Here is an 18,810-nt window from a genome sequence, read left to right as displayed (position 1 = left end):
AAGTGTGGAGGTACTGTCTTATGAGGAGAGGTGGACTAGATTGTGCCTGTACTCACTGAAAAACACAAGGATGAGAGGCAACCGAATAGAAGCATTCAAGATTCTAACAGTAGATGCGGAAGGTCACTTCTCCTTGTGGGAGAGACTAAGATCAGCCAGCATCATCTCAGTTTAAGATATCACATAGTTAAGACAAGTAGGGATGAATTTCTCCTGAGGAAAGTGAATGTGTGGAATTATTTACTGCAGAGGACTGTGGAAGCTGGGACAATAAGTATATTCAAGGTTGAGATAGATAAATTTTTAATCAACAAGGGAATGAAGAGTTATGGGGAAAAGGCAAGAAATTGGAGTTGAGGACCATCGGATCAACTGTCATTTCATTGAATTGCAAAGCAAGCTCGATGGGCTGAACGGCAATTCTGCTCCTATGTCTTTCAGTCTTAGGATGTAGATTTTCATTGGGACCAGAAAACTTTGTCCTATTTTCTTCATGGTATGTGATAGGTAATTGTCCTCAAGTGAACTGGCTTTCTAGACCACTGAAGAGGACAATTATGTGTCAACCACATTGTTGCCATAAAGCTACGTCTGTTTCTTGAGAACATTTTTTACTTTGAGTAATAAAGATAGCATTATTTTTAAATGTAGATCCCAGTTCTAAACATTCATCTTCAAAGCCACTATGTGTAACAACCATGTACATCATTTGTAATGTAATCAGATCAGAGTAAAATTAGTACAGAAAAGTCAGAGTCATCGAGATGTACAGCATGGAAACAGACCCTTCAGTCCAACCCATCCATGACAACCAGATATCTCAATCCAATCTCGTCCCACTTGCCAGCACCCGACCCATATCCCTCCAAACCCTTCCTACTCATATACCCATCCAAATGCCTCTTAAATGTTGCATTTTGTACCAGCGTCCACCACTTCCTCTGGCAGCTCTGTCAGGCAGTCACAATTCACAAAAATAAATTCTAAACAATTCTGAATTAAAAAATAAAGCAATAAAAGGAAATGTTGTGCAAGTACATCCAAAACGTTGTTACATTCTCGGATCGCCAAGGAGTGGCAGTTGGAGTTTAATTTTGATAAATGTAAAGTGCTGCATTTTGGAAAAGCAAATCAGGGCAGGACTTACACATTTAAATGGCAAGGTTCTGGGGAGTGGTGCTAAACCAACAGACCTTGGAGTGCAGATTCTTGATCCTTGAAAGTGGAGCTGCAGGTAGATAGGATACTGAAGGAGGCATTTAGTACTTGCCTTTATTGGTCAGTGTATTGAGTACAGGAGTTGGGAGGTCATGTTGCAGCTGTACAGAACATAAGTTAGGCCACTTTTGGAATACGAAAAATAGACGTTTCGGGCAAAAGTCCTTCATCAGGAAGCCTGAAGGGCTTTTGCCCGCAACGTTGATTTTTCCTGCTCCTCGGATGCTGCCTGACCTGCTGTGCTTTTCCAGCACCACTCTAATCTTGACTCTAATCTCCAGCATCTGCAGTACCCACTTCCGCCACTTTTGGAATACTGCATTCAATTCTGGTCACCTGCTAAGAGATATTAAGGGGTTAATTTGCTCTGCTGACCTGTAAGAAATTGGATGCCCTGGGGATAAAGTGTAGGTTTCTCTGACTTGCAGATACAATATAAAAAAATTACATTGTCATCTCCTACTATTCAGAGTAGATTTACATTATCATCTCCTATTCAGAATCAATAAGAACACTGAAATTGAAATTCTGACCAGGCCCTGCAGTTTAAAAACAAATGATGTACAACAACAGATCTTGCCAGTAAGGAAAAATCTGTATTACATTGTTCCTGGAAATAGTCAAGTCACTGCATTGTGTCGCTAGTGGCACGTGATTATCGGGGAGTGGCTGGGAGTTGTCTTATGGGCATTTCTGACTGTGATGTAAAAACTTTGCATGAAGGAAGAACTGGTCCCTTTGTTCAGAGGACTTCTCGTGACACGCTTCACAAGTATTGCGAAGAGTGTTAAGTGACCCTCCAAAGCTTGCAGTTGCTTAATAAATTTGGTTGTTCACAGAAGTTGGCATATTGCAGTTGCATCAAGTGTGTAAGAATCTCAAGAAAAAGAACCTAACAGCTATAGGAAGAATGTTGTGGAACTGCCATGGGTTCAGAAAAGATTTAGAAGGATGTTGCCAGGGTTGGAGGGTTTGAGCTATAGGGAGAGGCTGAATAGGCTGGGGCTGTTTTCCCTGGAGCGGTGGAGGCTGAGGGATGACCTTATAGAGGTTTATAAAATCATGAGGAACAAGGATAGGGTAAATAAACAAGGTCTTTTCCCTGGGGGTAGGGGATTCCAGAACTACAGGGCATAAGTTTAAATGAGGTGGGAACGATTTAAAAAGGGGCCTAAGAGACAACTTTTTCACACAAAGGGTATGGGAATGAGCTGTCAGAGGAAGTGGTGGTACAACTACAATATTTAAAAGAATCTGGATGGGTACATGAATCGGAAGAGTTGAGAGGGGGATATGGGCCAAGTGCTGGCAAATGGGACTAGATTAATTTCGGATATCTGGTTGGCATGGACGAGTTGTACCAAAGGGTCTGTTCTCCTGCTGTACACCTCTATGACTCTATCTTAAATTAGTGACAATGAAGGACAGCAGTTGGGTGTGATAAAAATCATCATCCTTGGTCTAAGAATAACAATTCAAAATAAACCTGGTTGACTACATTAAATTTGGAAAATAATGTATTCTCACAAATAGTTATTCAAGGTAAAAGTATTCTACATGCATAATAAATATTTAACATATATCAAAATCTCTCACAATACAAAGAAATTAAGCATTGCTAGAGGAGATAAAAGTTGAAGCTTTTCATTGCAGTCAGGAGTATAAAAATAGGGAGATTTTGCTAAAAATATACAAGGCGCTGGGCAGGCTACAGCTGGAATACTGTAAACTGTTTCAGGCCCATTATCTAATAAAAGAAATGCTGACATTGGAGACTGTCCAAGTAAGGTTCACCAGGTGAATGTCAGGTGTGGAGGTACTGTCTTATGAGGAGAGGTGGACTAGATTGTGCCTGTACTCACTGAAAAACATGATAACTATGGTTTATAGTTTCCGAGGCAGGTCAATGCCACCCATATACCAACCAATCAACACCCTCTTCTCACCTTCATTGCAGTTTCTTTTCTAAAATCGCTTTTTTTAAAAAAAACATTTCATTCCTAATGATCTTAAGACTCATTTTAGCAATGTTTAAGGTCCGTCCAAAATTATACTCTGAAGCGTCATACCTATCTTTGATTGCATCTTTCTTTTCATCCTCTTTGTTTTTTGGTTTATCTTGTTCAGTGATGCAGTCAGACACAAGTTTAAGAGCACGTTCAGTGTTGGAAACGATTTTCTGGACAGCTTGCAGCTCCTCTTCAGTTGGATATATAGCAGCATGCTTTGTCATTACATAGCGATCATCCGACGAGTCTGGGCGCCTGGGAGGCTAAACAGATTGAAATTTAGTGCCAAAATAATGCATTTCCTTTGCTGCTTAAGTCAATTTATTACATTTATTCAACTACAACATGGAAAAAAGACTACCTGCCGCCAGATTTCATCAGCTAATGACCAAAAAATGTTTAACATTTAATTTTCTCTCTCTAAAGCATCTAAGTCACAAGGTCTATTTGCAAATCATCTTTGTTTATGCAACAACTAAATAATTGATCTTCCATCAACTCAATGGAAAAGTACATGTGGAATTTTAAAACTTGCCACGTACAAGTAGGAATGGTACGTTTCAATTTGGTTAAAATCATCAAAACCAGACCCAAATAACAAAAGTTAAGAAATCAGTCACAGAGACATATAGTATGGAAACAGATCCTTCAGTTTAACCAGGCCATGCCGATCATAATCCCAAACTAAACTAATTCCACCTGCCTGCACTTGGCCCATATCCCTCCAAACATCTTTTATTCGTGTATTTATCTAAACAGCTTTTAAACGTTGTAACTGTACCTCTATCCATCATTTCCCCTGCATGTTCATTGCACATACAAAACACTCCATTAAAAAAAAAGTCTCCCTCATGTCTTTTAAAATCTTTCTTCTCTCATCTTAAAAATATGTCTGCTAGTCATGAAATCCCTCACCCTAGGTAAAAGACACCTGCTATTCACCCATCTACACTCTTCGATTTTATAATCTAAGTATCCAGCCTCTCTTTATACCTCAAACCCTCCATTCCCAGCTACATTTTACTAAATCTCTTCTGAACCTTTTCCAAAATTAATAATATTATTCCTACAACAGCACAACCACAACTGGACACAATATTCCAGAAGAGGCCTCACCAACGTCTTGGACAGTTGGTTCTACTATAACAAGTGTTTCTTCAATGCAAATTGGCTATAACACAACTGAAGACTTTAGACCATTATCTGTGGAACGTGAACTTTCCTTAACACGATTCCAGTCCCTTTGCTTTAAATGGTGCTGCTATTACACAATTTTCTTATAACACGGGATTGCATGGGAATGGAACTATCACGTTATATCAAAACAGACTATACAACCTCAACATGACATTCCAACCTCTGAGCAATGAATTCAAGTCCTTTCGATTCAAAGACTTCCAAATCATTTTAGTGTTGTATAAATACTTCGTTTTAGATTTATTTTAACAAATGGGCTTCAACCTCACAAAAAGCAACATACTAGTGGTCCATGGGGTTGCATCATTCCTGGTCGGACACCAAGGAGGCCTGGTGGATACCCATCAGCCATTCTGCGACGGTCATCCCAATAATGGTGTTCCTCTTCCATTCTCCTCCAGTAGATGTCCTCCTCATATCGCCTGAAGATACAAAATCCTTGCACGTTAGTTACCTTCCAAAAAAAATACAAAATCCACAATCGACATTTTTCATCCTAAACATTCCAAACATTGTATGAAATGGATTTTATTGAGATCAAAGTTAGTTAAAATGCTACATGACAGATGAGAATAATTAATGCAATCTCAGGCTTTATAAATGTGACTTCACTACTTGAAGAGGAGAGAGAAAACAGAAAACTACATACCTGTTAGCCCCACATCAGTCAGAAGAAAACAACCAGAATTTAAAGGATTAAAAGGTTTCAATAACCATACACTTAAATTATAGATTGGGCACAGTTAGATTTAGTAAAGGGAAATGTTTAACAAATCTACTGGAACTTAACTGAGAAAGTTACCTTGCATAGATAAATGAGACTCAGTTGACATTGCAATTTTTAGATATTCTGACAATTTTCCACACGTGAGATTGATAAACAAACTTAGAACACCAATATTAGAGCACTTTTTATTCATTCAAAGTATGTGGGCATTGCGGCTCGGCCAGCATTTATTATCCATTTCTAATCCCCACTTAAGAACCAGCCACATTGCTAAGGATCTGGAGTCATGTGTCGGTTAGACAGTAGATTTCTTTAAATGATATTTATGAACCAGATGGTCAGTGGTCACCATTGGCCAATTTTAATTTCAGATTGCTAGTTAATTCAAAATTTCTCTACTTGCCACAGCGGGATTTAAGATCAAGCTCAGAATATTTCTAGGACTGCTTCACATAAAAAAAAATCAAAACTGAGAAATAAATGGATCATTGTCAGCTTGGCAGGATAATACAAGGTCCCAGCAATTCAGCATCTGTATCAGTAAGTTGGATTTGAAGATCAAATATTATATTTCCATGTTTCCTGATGGCACAAAACAGGGTGGGAATGAGAGTTGATGAGGAGGGTGCAAAGAGGCTTTTAATAAATTTAGACTGGCTGAATAGGCAGGAGAATAACAGATGGAACAATATAATGTCAGTCACTTTGGCAGCAAAGAAAGAAACACATAGTATTTCTCAAGCCATGAGAAATTGTGAAGTGCCATTAGGCAAAAGGACCTGGTGCTCTGGCTCATAAGTCACTGAAAGCTAACATGCAGCAAATTGTCTTAAAACAAGACAATATAAGTACACTCATAAAGAAGTCTTCCTAAAGCTGTACAAAGCATTTCAGCCCATTTCTTGAGTATTATGTATTATTTTGGTCCACTTACCCGAGAAAGAAGGTATCTGTCACAGAGAGATAACCTTAACTCCCATCTCTCCCCATAATAATTCCCCTATCAATTGAGAATCTCAGCCTTGAATATATTTAGGGTGGCACAGCCTCTTATATTCTTCTGCCATAAAAGCATTCCACAGAAAAAAAATCCTTATGCGCCCACCCACTGAACGAACCTCTTTGGATTGCCTCCAATGAGAGCATATCTTCTTTCAGGTAAGAGGACCAAAACAGTTCACAATATTCTAGGTACACTCTGACGAATGCCTTGTATAGGTTTAGCAAGATCTCTCTTGTTATATTCCATTAACTTTGAAAGCAAGTGCAAAACTTAACTTACGTTCCTTATTACCTGTGGAACTTGTATGCTAGCTTTTTTGTGATTTATGTTCCAAGACTCACAAACTCTCTGTCTTCTTCAGTCTTTCCTTATTTAAATAATAACAGCCCCTCTATTCTTCCTGTCAAAGTGAATAACCTCACACTTGCATAAATTATAGTCCATCTGCCATAGGATAGCTACAGGAGTAGACTATTCATCCAGTCGAGCTGCTCCCCCATTTCATATGATCTCAACTGATCAGATATTTTATGCTTTTAACCCACATCCAAAAAAAGCATTTACAACATTTGTAATCAGAAATCTATCAACCTCTAATTTAAATATACACAAAGACTGAGCTTCCTCTGGGGTAGAGAATTCCCAAGAATCACAATACTCCAAGATTGTGGAGAATTTGCAAATTTGAGTTATTATTGAGGAAGCTTTGGTGATATCACATAGTCTATAATGCATGCTGCAGCAATGGTTTGCTGGCAGTTGAAGGACTTTAAGTTTAAAGTGGTGTATGAAATTCCAGAGTCAGGGGCAAGTGACAAAATGCATTTCTGATTGAATTCTAGACAGAAAGAGAGACGGAGTAAAGAGTAGTTATTCACAATGACAGAGGTGGAAACTGTGTTCCAAAAATATCTGCACTGGCACCACGACTATTCACAATTTTCATCACCGATTTCAAATTGTTGATGCAACATAGTCAGTCCTGTTGGTTCTGCACAATGTCTTTATTGTGCAAGAAGTTGATGCCCAAAGTGATGAGAGATGGTCTGTCCAGTTTTATTCTTATTATACCTGTAACTAGTGCTGGTGTAACAATTATTTACAACGTATTAATTATTTGAAAATATATGTACTAATGTCACATTTGCAGATGACAGCAAAATAAGGGGGAAGGAAGTAGAGAGGATAACACTGTGATACAAGCAGGTTAACTTACAATCATAGAGTTGTACAGCACAGAAACAGACCTTTGATCCAACACATCCATGTCAACCAGATATCCTAAATTAATCTAGTCCCATTTGCTAACATTTTTGACCCATACCCCTCTAAACCCTTCTTATTCATGTACCCAAGTGCCTTTTAAAATGTTGCAATTGCACCAGCCTCCAACACTTCCTCTTGCAGCTCATTCATACCCTTTGCGAAAAAATTAGCTTTTACGTCTTTTTTATATCTTTCCCATCTTACTTGAAACCTATGCCCTCTAGCTTTGGACCCCTTGACCCTGGGGAAAAAGGCCTTGGCTATTCACCTTATCCACGTCCTTCATGATTCAGCCTCTCTCTATAACTCAAAAACTCTAACCCAAGCAAAGTCCTTGTAAATCTTTTCTGCACCCTTTCAAGTTTAACAACATCTCTCCTTTAGCAGGGAGACCAGAAATGAATATAGTATTCCAGAAGTGGCCCACCCAATATAGGGCAGCACGGTGGCACAGTGGTTAGCACTGCTGCCTCACAGCGCCAGGGACCTGGGTTCAATTCCCGACTCAGGCGACTGACTGTGTGGAGTTTGCACGTTCTCCCCGTGTCTGCGTGGGTTTCCTCCGGGTGCTCCGGTTTCCTCCCACAGTCCAAAGATGTGCGGGTCAGGTGAATTGGCTATGCTAAAATTGCCCGTAGTGTTAGGTAAGGGGTATATGTAGGGGTATGGGTGGGTTGCGCTTCGGCGGGTCGGTGTGGACTTGTTGGGCCGAAGGGCCTGTTTCCACACTGTAAGTAATCTAATCTAATATCCTGTACAGCTGCAAAATAACCTCCCAACTACTCTACTCAATGCACTGACTAATGATGGCAAGTATACAAAAAGTCTTCTACACTACCTTTGTCTACCTGTGACTCCATCTACAAGGAACTATGAACCTGTACTCCAAAGTCTCTTTGTTTGGCAACATTCCCCAAGACCCTATAATTAAATGTACAAGTCCTGCCCTAATTTGCCAAAATGCAACACCCCACATTTATCTAAATTAAACTCCATCTGTTACTCCTCGGCCCATTGTTCAAGGTCCCACTGCACTCTGAGATAACCTTCTTCACTGTCCACTACACCACCAAGTTTGGTGTCATGTGCAAACTTACTAATCATTCACATTCTCATTCACACATTAATGGACATAAGTTTGGCAGATGGAATATAATGTTGGAAAATGTGAGGATATCTAATTTGGAAGGAAGAATAGAACAGCTGAATATTATTTAATATCCATTAAAAGGATAATTGCTCCACACCTACTCCTACATCTCATGGACTTATCACTGGTTTTAGAATAATGTGCAGCAAAGACCAAGCAAACATTTTTCACTTCCTCACCTGAAAGGCAACACGAAACCACATAGGTTTTCAGGACAATCTAACAGTGTCATGATTACCAAAAGTGATACCAGTCTTTTATTCCACATCTATCAATTCCCAAATTTAAATTGTCTGTTTGCAGTGGTGGGATTTTGATTTAGATATTTGAACCATAACATATTGCACACATGTATGTGGTCCCCATAACTGCAGTCAATTCATGAACTTATTAATATTTAAACAAACAAACAAACAGGAAAACATACTAAAATTCTACGAAGGCATGTATGTTTCAGAATTACATAAAAGTTGTGAAGATTTAAGAATTACAACATTTAGAATTTCTGATTATAAACATGAAAATTAATTGCAACAAAGTAAACTCCTTTTAAATAAACACAAATGATCTGATTACCTCATTTCCATACGCCATCGCTCCTCCTCTTCCCTCCGTCTCCAATATTCTTCCTTCTGCATTTGTTTTCTCATTTTTTCTTCTTGGATTTTTCTTGCTCTAATGCTTGGTTTTACTTCGACTTGTAATTCAGGATTTACTTTTTTCTTATTTAACAGGAAGGAAGAAATATTTCACACCATTGTTGAAACATAGTTGACAGTTAATCATTTTATTAAATTGGCACTCACTTTATACTGCAGTCTGTGTCTTCTCCCCTTCAAATGCATTTCTTTTGCATTCGGGTCATTGAAACTACACTCACACAACTTACAATGGAAACGAATCACTTTGCCTTCATCATTTCGTACCTTGCAAAAAATATGGATATTTATTAATTTACAAAAGAAATCTCCTTGGTGTTTTTGTTAGAAGCGGCTCCAGCTAGAGGAGGGTCAAGATTAATACCTACATGATATAGTGCTGAAGTTCATAGCATCTCTGCCACAACAGTGCAGCTAACAACCTATTGCCTATTTCTAAATTTACCCAGATGTGCTGGACAGGAAGAACCTTTGGTTTGGTTTGATTTGGTTTTATTTCAAATGCATATGTACATATAATGTGCCAATAACTCAAAGCAATTAGCAAACCACTTGCAAAAAATTACAAAAGGGGATTACACTTCAATCACGCCACCTTGAAGAAACACAGGACAAAGTACCTCTCACTAAGTTTTAAATTAATAAAGCATGGTTGACTACAGCAGTTTAACCTCCAGCTTACCACCACCTTCCCCAGAGCAATTAATACTGGCCTGGCCAGTGGCAGACCATATCCCATCAACAAAATGACACAGATACACCGTAGGCAGCACAGTGGGACAGTGGTTAGCACTGCTGCCTCACAGCGCCAGAGACCCGGGTTCAATTCCTGCCTCAGGTGACTGACTGTGTGGAGTTTGCACGTTCTCCCAGTGTCTGCGTGGGTTTCCTTCTGGTGCTCCTGTTTCCTCCCATAGTCCAAAGATGTGCAGGTCAGGTGAATTGGCCATGCTAAATTGCCCATAGTGTTAGGTAAGGGGTACATGTAGGGATATGGGTGGGTTGCGCTTCGGCGGGTCGGTGTGGACTTGTTGGGCCGAAGGGCCTGTTTCCACACTAAGTAATCTAATCTAATCTAAAACCATAAGAAATCGGAATAGGATTAGGCTGTTCAACCCCTTCGATCCATTCAATAGTATTATGGCTGATTTGACTCTTCACATCTATTTTCCCATTCTTTCTCCATAACGCTTGATTCCTCCTACTAATCAAGGATCTGTCCGTCTACCTCAGTCTTCTTGAGAGACAGGGATTAATCAACAACAATGGTTAAGCAGAGTACATTGAAAGCTATGCTCAGTCAAGTTCATCAGTCATTGTTAAGGGGAAGTTATGTACATGTACTCGACTTGGACTTCAGCAAGGCTATTGATAAGACGACAATGGTCAAGGGTGATTTTCCATATGGAAGTATGTGTCCAGTGGGATCCCACAGTGGTCATTGTTGGGCTCTTGCTGTTTTTTGTTTATATAAATGATTGTAGGAGGGTTGATCACTAAACTCGCAGACAATATAAAAATTGAAGGAGTGATGATAGTGACGAGGATAGTCTGAGATTAGAAGAGGACACAGATGGGCTGGAATGGCAAATGAAATTCAGTCAAGATAAATGTGAGGTAATAGATAAATGTGAGGACAAACAAGGTAAGAGAACACAGGCTGAACAGTTAGACCCTGCGAAGCACAGTGATCAAAGGGAGCCTGGTGTGCATGCAAACCAGTCCCTCAAGGTATCAAAATGGGTGGATATGGTGGTTGAAAAGATACACACCAAGTTGTCTTTATTAGTCGAGGCATATACAATTTAATAGCAAGGAGGTTATCTGGGATCTATACAAAATGTTGGTTAGACCATATCTAAAGTATTGTGTGCAATTCGCAATCTACATTATGAAGGGATGTGAGTCCACTACAGAAGATACAGAGGAGATTTACCAGGATGAGGTCTGGGCTCCAGTGTTTCAATTATAAAGAGACTGAACAGACTGGGGTTGCTTTTCTTAGAACACAAGAGATTGAGAGGCCATGATGAGATGTATAAATTATGAGGGGCTTAAATTGCTCCCTTGGTAGAGGAATCAATGACAAGAGGGCATAGATTTAAGGTAAGGAGCAGAGGGTTTAGAGGCGAGGAGAGGCAAAATCTTTTCACCCAGAATATGGCAAGAATCTGGAACTCACTGCCTGAAAGAGTGGCACGGCAAAAATCTTCATAACATGTAAAAAGTAATTAGATGTGCACTTGTAATGCAAACCGGGCTATGGGTCAAATGCTGGAAAATAGGATTAGAATAGGTATTTGGTTGTTTTTGACTGGTGCAGGAACAATGAGACTGCTGTCAGATTCTATGACCACAGGATATAGGAGCAGAATTTGCCATTTGACCCATAAATTCTGCTCTGCCAGTCAATCATGGTTAATATGTTTCTTTACCCTTTTTCTCCTGCCTTCTCCCATAGTCCTGGTCCCATTGTTAATCAAGAACCTATTTTTGTCCATCTTGAAAGCACCTCCAATGCTTTCTGTGATAATGAATTCAACAGATTTGCCACCCTCTGGTTGAAGAAATGCTTTATATCTCAGTTTTAAAGGGAAGTCCCTTCACTCCTGAGGCTGTGTTCCCAAGTCTTAATCTCTCCTACTAGTGGAAACATCTTCTCCATTTACACTATACAGGCTTCTCAGTATTCAGTGATTATCCCCTTCATTCTTCTAAACGATGACTAATTTTCCTGAGGACTGTGCAACTTAAGAAACTTTGCCTCAGAAAGTGGAGGAAGTGAGGGTCATTAAACACTGAAAAGAAATGGTAGATTCCCTTGCATAATAGGAAACTAACGTTACTGGGGTTCAGTGGAATTTTCTTTGGAATCGAGATTTCAGAAATGTAATAGAGTTCAGCTCTCTCAGTTTACCCCATACATATGCATCCCAGTTAATACTTTCACATTGAAAGGCATCGAGTTTTATTATTCTGCATAACGTTGGACAAAGATCTGATCAAAACGGAAAACTACCTTGCATGCTCCCATCTGTAGCGCATGTAAATGTATAAATATGGGAACCAATAAGTTTCCATAAAATTACCTCTTCCACATAATCATGACCAACGGGTTGAACATCACTCTGCAATGCAGCAAGTGTTGTCATTGGTTCCGCTACTGCCTCTGATTTATTCTCCTGAACAGGTGGTGTTGCCACTTTAACCTCAGGGGCTTTGACTTCCTCAATTACAGCAGTAGTTGTTCCTGTACTCTGCAACTTGTTACCACCTGCGAACAATTCAATACGTGAACTACCAAACAAGTTGAGCGATTCATACAGCAACTAATGACATATAATATTTAATAGTTATTATGTCAACAATACAGATGTTGGTCACCTCAAATTTTTTAAATTTAATTTATTTGGGTAAATCTCAGAGTAATTACATTCGGTGCAAAAGCAACATATTAAGCACCCTCAGCAAAACCATTTTTTATCTGCTCTTTTCTCCTCCATTCCTTTCAATCTCAAATGTATTAACTGAACTTTCAATACCATGCTTTATTTACTATTTCTTAGTGGTATCCAAAATGTTAGCAAATCAGAACTACACCTTCGATAGAGCCAGCTCATTGATTTATGAATAAAAATAATTTAATTCCAGTACTTACCAACAAAAGTTATCTTTGGGGTTGGCGTCTTTTTTGCAACAAGCAGCTTGTTAGCAACATTATTCACAGATACCGCAGCAACTGGATTAGGCTTTACAGTGGGAGAAATTGTAGCAGTTGCAGGAGCCGTACCACTACTGGATCCTGTGGGCGGGTTTGGGGGAGCTGGCTTGACAGAGGTTCCGGCTGTAGTTGTAGTCGTAGTCTGGCTTACCATGCTTGGTTCTGTTGATGGAATGGGCTTACCAAGTTTGGTATGTAACTTGACTACCTAGGTTAGATCAAAAAAAATTGCTGTTCAACAGTGACAATAAAATTATATTGAGGGATTGGAGGGAACTACTAATATTTGAAAAATACAAGTAAACTCTGAAACTCAAAATACTACTTGAAATAAAACAGGGAATTATTTCCGATTTCTACAATTAATTAGAAACTCTGACATAAATAAGTTACTGTAGATAGTAATGATGTCATGCCAAGTCTTTTGCTCATTTCTCCACAACGCGCAGTTCTGCATTTCCAACTTCTGTTGCTCACAGGAGTTTCCCATTTTTCAATTCCCAAGTGTCAAGAATCTTTTTCATCCCTCGGGTCTATAAGCCTCTAATCCTCCCTCCGCAACTTCTTCAATAGACACTTCATGGCTTGTTTTCTCCAGCTGACCCACTCCATCCTTTTCCAAAATTATATTTCACAACTTCCTAGCTGTGACTCGTCTTGGCATATTTCAGTCCCACACAAGACACTCTAAAACAAGTCTTGGTAATGCTTCTTTAAGATTTATACTCATATTCTTATGCTGAGCAATTCTTCACATTTGAAAATGTCTTCTTTATCACTGCTACTCCAGCTCTCATTTCTTTATAACAATAACCAGCTTTAGACTAGATAAATTTCATGTCTAATAATCTCATTTGCTGTTCGAATTTATCGGCTTCAGTGAAAAGAATATCCTATTGAAAGGACAGGTAGTGGGGCAGAGGGGACAGAGTTGCCAACTTAGTAAGAAATAAAATTCAGATTGATAGCGACATAGAGACAGAAGGGTAAAGTTAAAGAAATGCAAAGGAAAAAAGACACTAGTGGGAGTTATGCATATGCCCACTTACAGTAGTCAGGATGTGGGCAGAAAATAAACAGGAGCTAGAAAAGACATACAACAAAGACAGTTTCACAATAATCATTGGAGACTTCAACATGCAAGTGAACTGGGAAACTCAGTATGGTAGTGAATCTCAAGTAAAGAAATTTGGAAAAGGTCTACAAAATGGGTTTTTTGAGCAACTTGTAGTAAATCCCACTAGGGAACAGATAATCCTGGATTTGGTGGTGTGTAATGAGGTAAGTTGGTTAGGGAGCTTAAGATGATGAAATCCCTGGGGTTAGTGACCATAATGTGATAGGATTCACACTGCAGTTCGAAAGGGAGAAGTAACAGTATTACAACTGAGTAATGATAACAACAAAGACATGAGGGAGGAGCTGGTCAGATTGGAAGGGGAGCCTAGTGGGTAGATGGACCAGGAGTTTCTAGGGCTTATTCGGGAAGCACAACAGAAATTCATCCCAAGAATTACTTCTTAAATATATCTGTCAACGCTTTCAATTATCAAACTATTTTATAAATTAAGGGGAGGACAGCAACCATGGCTGACCAAGGAAGTGAGGGACAGCATTAAAGCTAAAGAAGCAAGCAAACAAAATGGTGAAGATTAGTGGGAAGCCTTTATCAGGGGAGGATAACCAACAAAGGAAACAAAATAGTGATGATGATGAAATGAGGGTAAGCTAGTAAAATAAAAGAAAATTGTAAGAGTTGCTTTAGATATATAAAAAAAATAAAGAGGCAGGAGTGGACATTGGACAGCAGGAAAATGAGGCTGAAGTAGTTGTAGTAATGGGGAACAAAGGGATAGTGTCACAGTTGAATAAGTACTTGGAATGAGGTTTTCATGGTGAAGTCATCAATAGCTTACCCAAACTTAAGAGAATCAGGGGCACAGGTGAGTGTAGCAGCCATCACTACTAAGGCGATGATGCTGGGGAAACTGAAAGATCTGAGGTAGTTAAGTCACCTGGACCAGATGGACTACACTTCAAGGATCTGAAAGAGATAGCTGAGAAATTGAAGGCATTGGTAGTGATCTTTCAGGAATCACTGGATTCAGGAAGGGTCCTAGAGGACTGGAAATTAGTTAACACACCTATTTGAGAAGGAGACAGAATATAGGAGACAGGAAACCTCGTCCTGTTAGCCTAACCTTGGCCTTTGGTAAGATGGTAGAGTCCATTATTAAGGATGACATTGCATTTCACTTGCAAGTGCACAGTATAATAGAGTTTAGTCAGCATGGCTTCATCAACGGAAGGACATGCCTGACAACTGTTAGACCTCTTTGAGGAGGTAATCGAGTGAGACAAAGGAGAGCCAGTCAATACAATCTATTTGGATTTCCAGAAGGACTATGACAAGGTGTTGCACAGGAGGATGCTAAATAAAATGAGAGTCCATGGTGCTGGGGGCAAAGTACAGGCATTGATAAAGGATTGAGTTGACACCGTGGTGCTAAATAAGTACAGCAGGTCAGGTATCATCCAAGGAGCGTGAGAATCGATGTTTCGAGCAAGAGCCTTTCATCAACAATGAGGCATGTGAGCCGAGGGGGTAAAGAGATAAATTGGGAGGTTGGGAAGTTGGGGGTAAGTCCACATTAATGACATGAGGTTGTAGGGTCACAAGGCAGAAGATGAGGCGTTCTTCCTCCAGGCATTGGTTGGTTAGGGTGTGGCGATGGAGGCGGCCCAGGAGCTGCATGTTCTTGGTGGAGTGAGGGGAGTTTAAGTGTTCGGCCACGGGGTGGTAGTTGGAGCGGGCGTCCCGGAGATGTTCTCTGAAGCGCTCTGCAAGTGGGCATCCTATCTCCCCAATGTAGAAGAGGCCACATCTGGAGCGAATGACACAGTAAATGACATGTGTGGAAGTGCAGTGAAAACTCTGATGTATGGGGAAGGCTCCTTTAGGGTCTTGGTGGTGGGGGGGGGATGGGGGTGCGGTGGTGCAGGTTTTGCAATTCCTGCAGTGGCCGGGGAATGTCCCAGGAGGGGAGGGTGAGTTGTTGGGGCGTGGACCTGACAAGGTAGTTGCGGAGGGAACAATCTTCACTAAAAGCGGATAACAGTGGGAGGGAAATATGTCTGGTGGTGGGGTCCGTTTTTAGGTGGCGGAAATAGCGGAGGACGATGCGATGTATACGGAGGTTGGTGAGGTGGAAAGTTGGGGGGCAGGTTTGCTGTTGGAGGCATGGGGTGCGAGGGCGGAGGTGCAGAAAATGGATGAGATGCATTGGAAGGCATCAACGACCATGTGGGAGAGGAAATTGCAGCCATTGAAGAAGGCCATCTGGTGTGTTCTGTGATGAAACTGGTCCTCCTGGAAGCAGATACAGGGAAATTGAGAATAAGAGATAACATTTTTACAGGAGGTAGGATGGGAGAAGGCATAGTCCAGGTAGCTGTCGGAGTCAGCGGGTTTGTAGATGTCGTCCATATTGAGTTGGTCACCATTGATGGAGATAGAGGGGGTCCAGGAAGGGGAGGGAGGTGTCTGAGATGGTCCAGGTAAACGTAAAAGGTCTGGGTGGAATGTGTTAGTGAAGATGACAAAATATTCAACCACCCCATGGGAACATGAGGTGACACCAATACAGTCATCAATGTAGCAGAGGAAAAGGGGAGTGGTGCTGGTGTAATTGCAGAAGATGGACTACATATTCTATGTAGCCGACAAAAAGACAGGCAAAGTTTGGGCCCATGGCTACCCCTTTCATCTGGAGGAAGTGGGAGGATTCAAAAGGAGAAATTGAGGGTGAGGACCAGTTCAGCCAAACGAATCACAGTGTCAATGGAAGGGGACACTGGAAGAGGAGAAACAGAGGCCTTCGTCATGGAGGATAGAGGTGTATAAGGACTGGATGTCCATGGTGAAGAGGAGGCATTGGGACCACGGGAAATGAATGTCATGGAGATGGTGGTGAGTGTGGGTGGTGTGCCTAACGTATGTGGCGAACTCCTGGACCGAGGGAATAGGACAGTTTCGAGGTATGTGGAGATGAGTTTGGTGAGCAGGAGCAGGCAGAGACAATGAGTCGACCAAGGAAGTCAGGTCTGTGAACCTTTAGTAGGAGGTAGAACCAGGTGGTGTGGGGCTCCCAAACTATGAGGTTGGAAGCTTTGCATGGGAGATCCCCTGGAGGTGATGTTGTGTACGGTCTGGGAGATGATGGTTTGGTGATGGGGGCTGGAGTCATGGTTAAGGGGGCAAGAGGAGGAGGTGTTTTTGAGTTGGCGCCTGACTTCAGCAGTAGAGGTCAGTGCGACAAACTAGCAGTGCACCCCTCTTGTCCACTGGATTGATGGTGAGGTTGGGGTTGAGGGCTGCACGTTGTGAGGGTGAGAGGTTGGAGTGGGTGAGGGGTGGGAATGGACAGGGCTGGAGCTGGCAGTAGGGGTGGAGACTGTAACTGGAGTGGGAGTGGTAGTAGAGGGTGACATCAGTTACACAAGTGAAGCTCACCCTGGGCATCGGAAGGGGCGGAAGTGGCGACTGTAGAATCCACAGAGGCGGAAGGGGCGTAACACATGTCGTGGGCGATTCGGTCAGTGGTGTTCAGATAAGTGGCATCAGTGGGTGGAAGTGGTTGCGACGGCAGCAGCTATGGGGGAAGACTGCAACAAGGACAGACCTCCCCCTTGATCCTCACCTTCCACTCCATAAACGTCTGTTCACATCGCATCATCCTCCGCCATTTCCCCAACCTACAAACAGACCCCATCACCAGAGATTTATTTCCCTCCCCACCTCTATCTGATTTCCATAAAGACCATTCCCTCTGTGACTCCCTGGTCAGGCCCACGACCCCCAACAACCCACCCTCCCCTCTCGGCACATTCCCTTGCCACCGCAGTAATTGTAAAACCTGCACCCTCACCTCCGTCCAAGGCCGCAAAGGAGCCTTCCACATGCCATTTATTCCAGTACACCCAGACCAACTAACCCCACCGCCACGTGGCCAAAAACTTTAACTCCCCAAGCACTCCACCAAGGACATGCAGATCCTGGGCCTCCTCCATCGTCACGCTCTAACCACCCGACACGTGGAGGAAGAACGCCTCATCTTACGCCTTGGGACCCTCCAACTACACAGCATTAATGTGGACTTCATTAGTTTCCTCATTGCCCCTCCCCCCACCTTACCTCAGTTCCAACCTTCTAACTCAGCACTGCCCTCATGACCTGTCCATCTTCCTTCCCACCAAATAGGCGGCACAGTGGTTAGCACTGCTGCCTCACAGTGCCAGAGACCCAGGTTCAATTCTTGCCTCAGGGAGTTTGCACATTCTCCCAGTATCTGCGGAGTTTCCTCCGGGTGCTCCGGTTTCCTCCCAGAGTCCAAAAATGTGCAGGTTAGGTGAATTGGCCATGCTAAATTGCCCGTAGTGTTAGGCGAAGGGGTAAATATAGGGGAATGGGTCTGGGTGGGTTGCTCTTCAGAGGGTCGGTGTGGACTTGTTGGGCCAAATGGGGAAGGACTTTAGAAGACTTCAGAAATCTGAAGCAAAAAAGGACTTGGGAGTCCTAGATCAGGATTCTTTTAAAGGTTAACACATTGATTCAATTGGCAGTTAGGAAGGCAAATGTAACGTTAGCATTTATTTCAAGAGGGCCACAACACAGAGCAGGGATGTATTGCTAAGGCTGTTATAAGGCTCTGATCAGGCTACGTTTAGAATACTTTGAGCAGTTTGGGCCCCATATCTAAGGATGTGCTGGCCTTGGAGGCCAGGTAACATTTGAAAGAATAATGAAAGGCTTGTCGTATGAGGTGCAGGCAAGGACTCCGGATCTGTACTTGATGGGAAT

At 41.6% G+C, this 18,810-nt stretch overlaps 1 protein-coding gene across 2 annotated transcripts in view; it reads right to left on the bottom strand.

Annotated features, from left to right (window-relative positions):
* zfr (zinc finger RNA binding protein) overlaps nt 1-18,810 on the bottom strand; it is a 99,609-nt gene that overhangs the window by 31,032 nt on the left and 49,767 nt on the right. For both annotated transcript variants that reach the window (XM_060856253.1, XM_060856173.1), the window contains exons 9-14: nt 12,888-13,158; nt 12,319-12,503; nt 9,377-9,496; nt 9,147-9,292; nt 4,708-4,846; nt 3,288-3,490 (exon numbers count right to left, since the gene is read on the bottom strand). In XM_060856253.1, coding sequence (XP_060712236.1) covers nt 3,288-3,490; nt 4,708-4,846; nt 9,147-9,292; nt 9,377-9,496; nt 12,319-12,503; nt 12,888-13,158 — 1,064 coding nt within the window. The remainder of the gene's footprint in view (nt 1-3,287; nt 3,491-4,707; nt 4,847-9,146; nt 9,293-9,376; nt 9,497-12,318; nt 12,504-12,887; nt 13,159-18,810) is intronic.

This window comes from Hemiscyllium ocellatum, chromosome 1, assembly GCF_020745735.1.
Source record: "Hemiscyllium ocellatum isolate sHemOce1 chromosome 1, sHemOce1.pat.X.cur, whole genome shotgun sequence".
Classification (NCBI taxonomy): Eukaryota; Metazoa; Chordata; class Chondrichthyes; order Orectolobiformes; family Hemiscylliidae; genus Hemiscyllium; species Hemiscyllium ocellatum.
The sequence above is the reverse complement of the archived record's forward strand: the minus strand, read 5'-3'. Positions and strand labels throughout refer to the sequence as shown.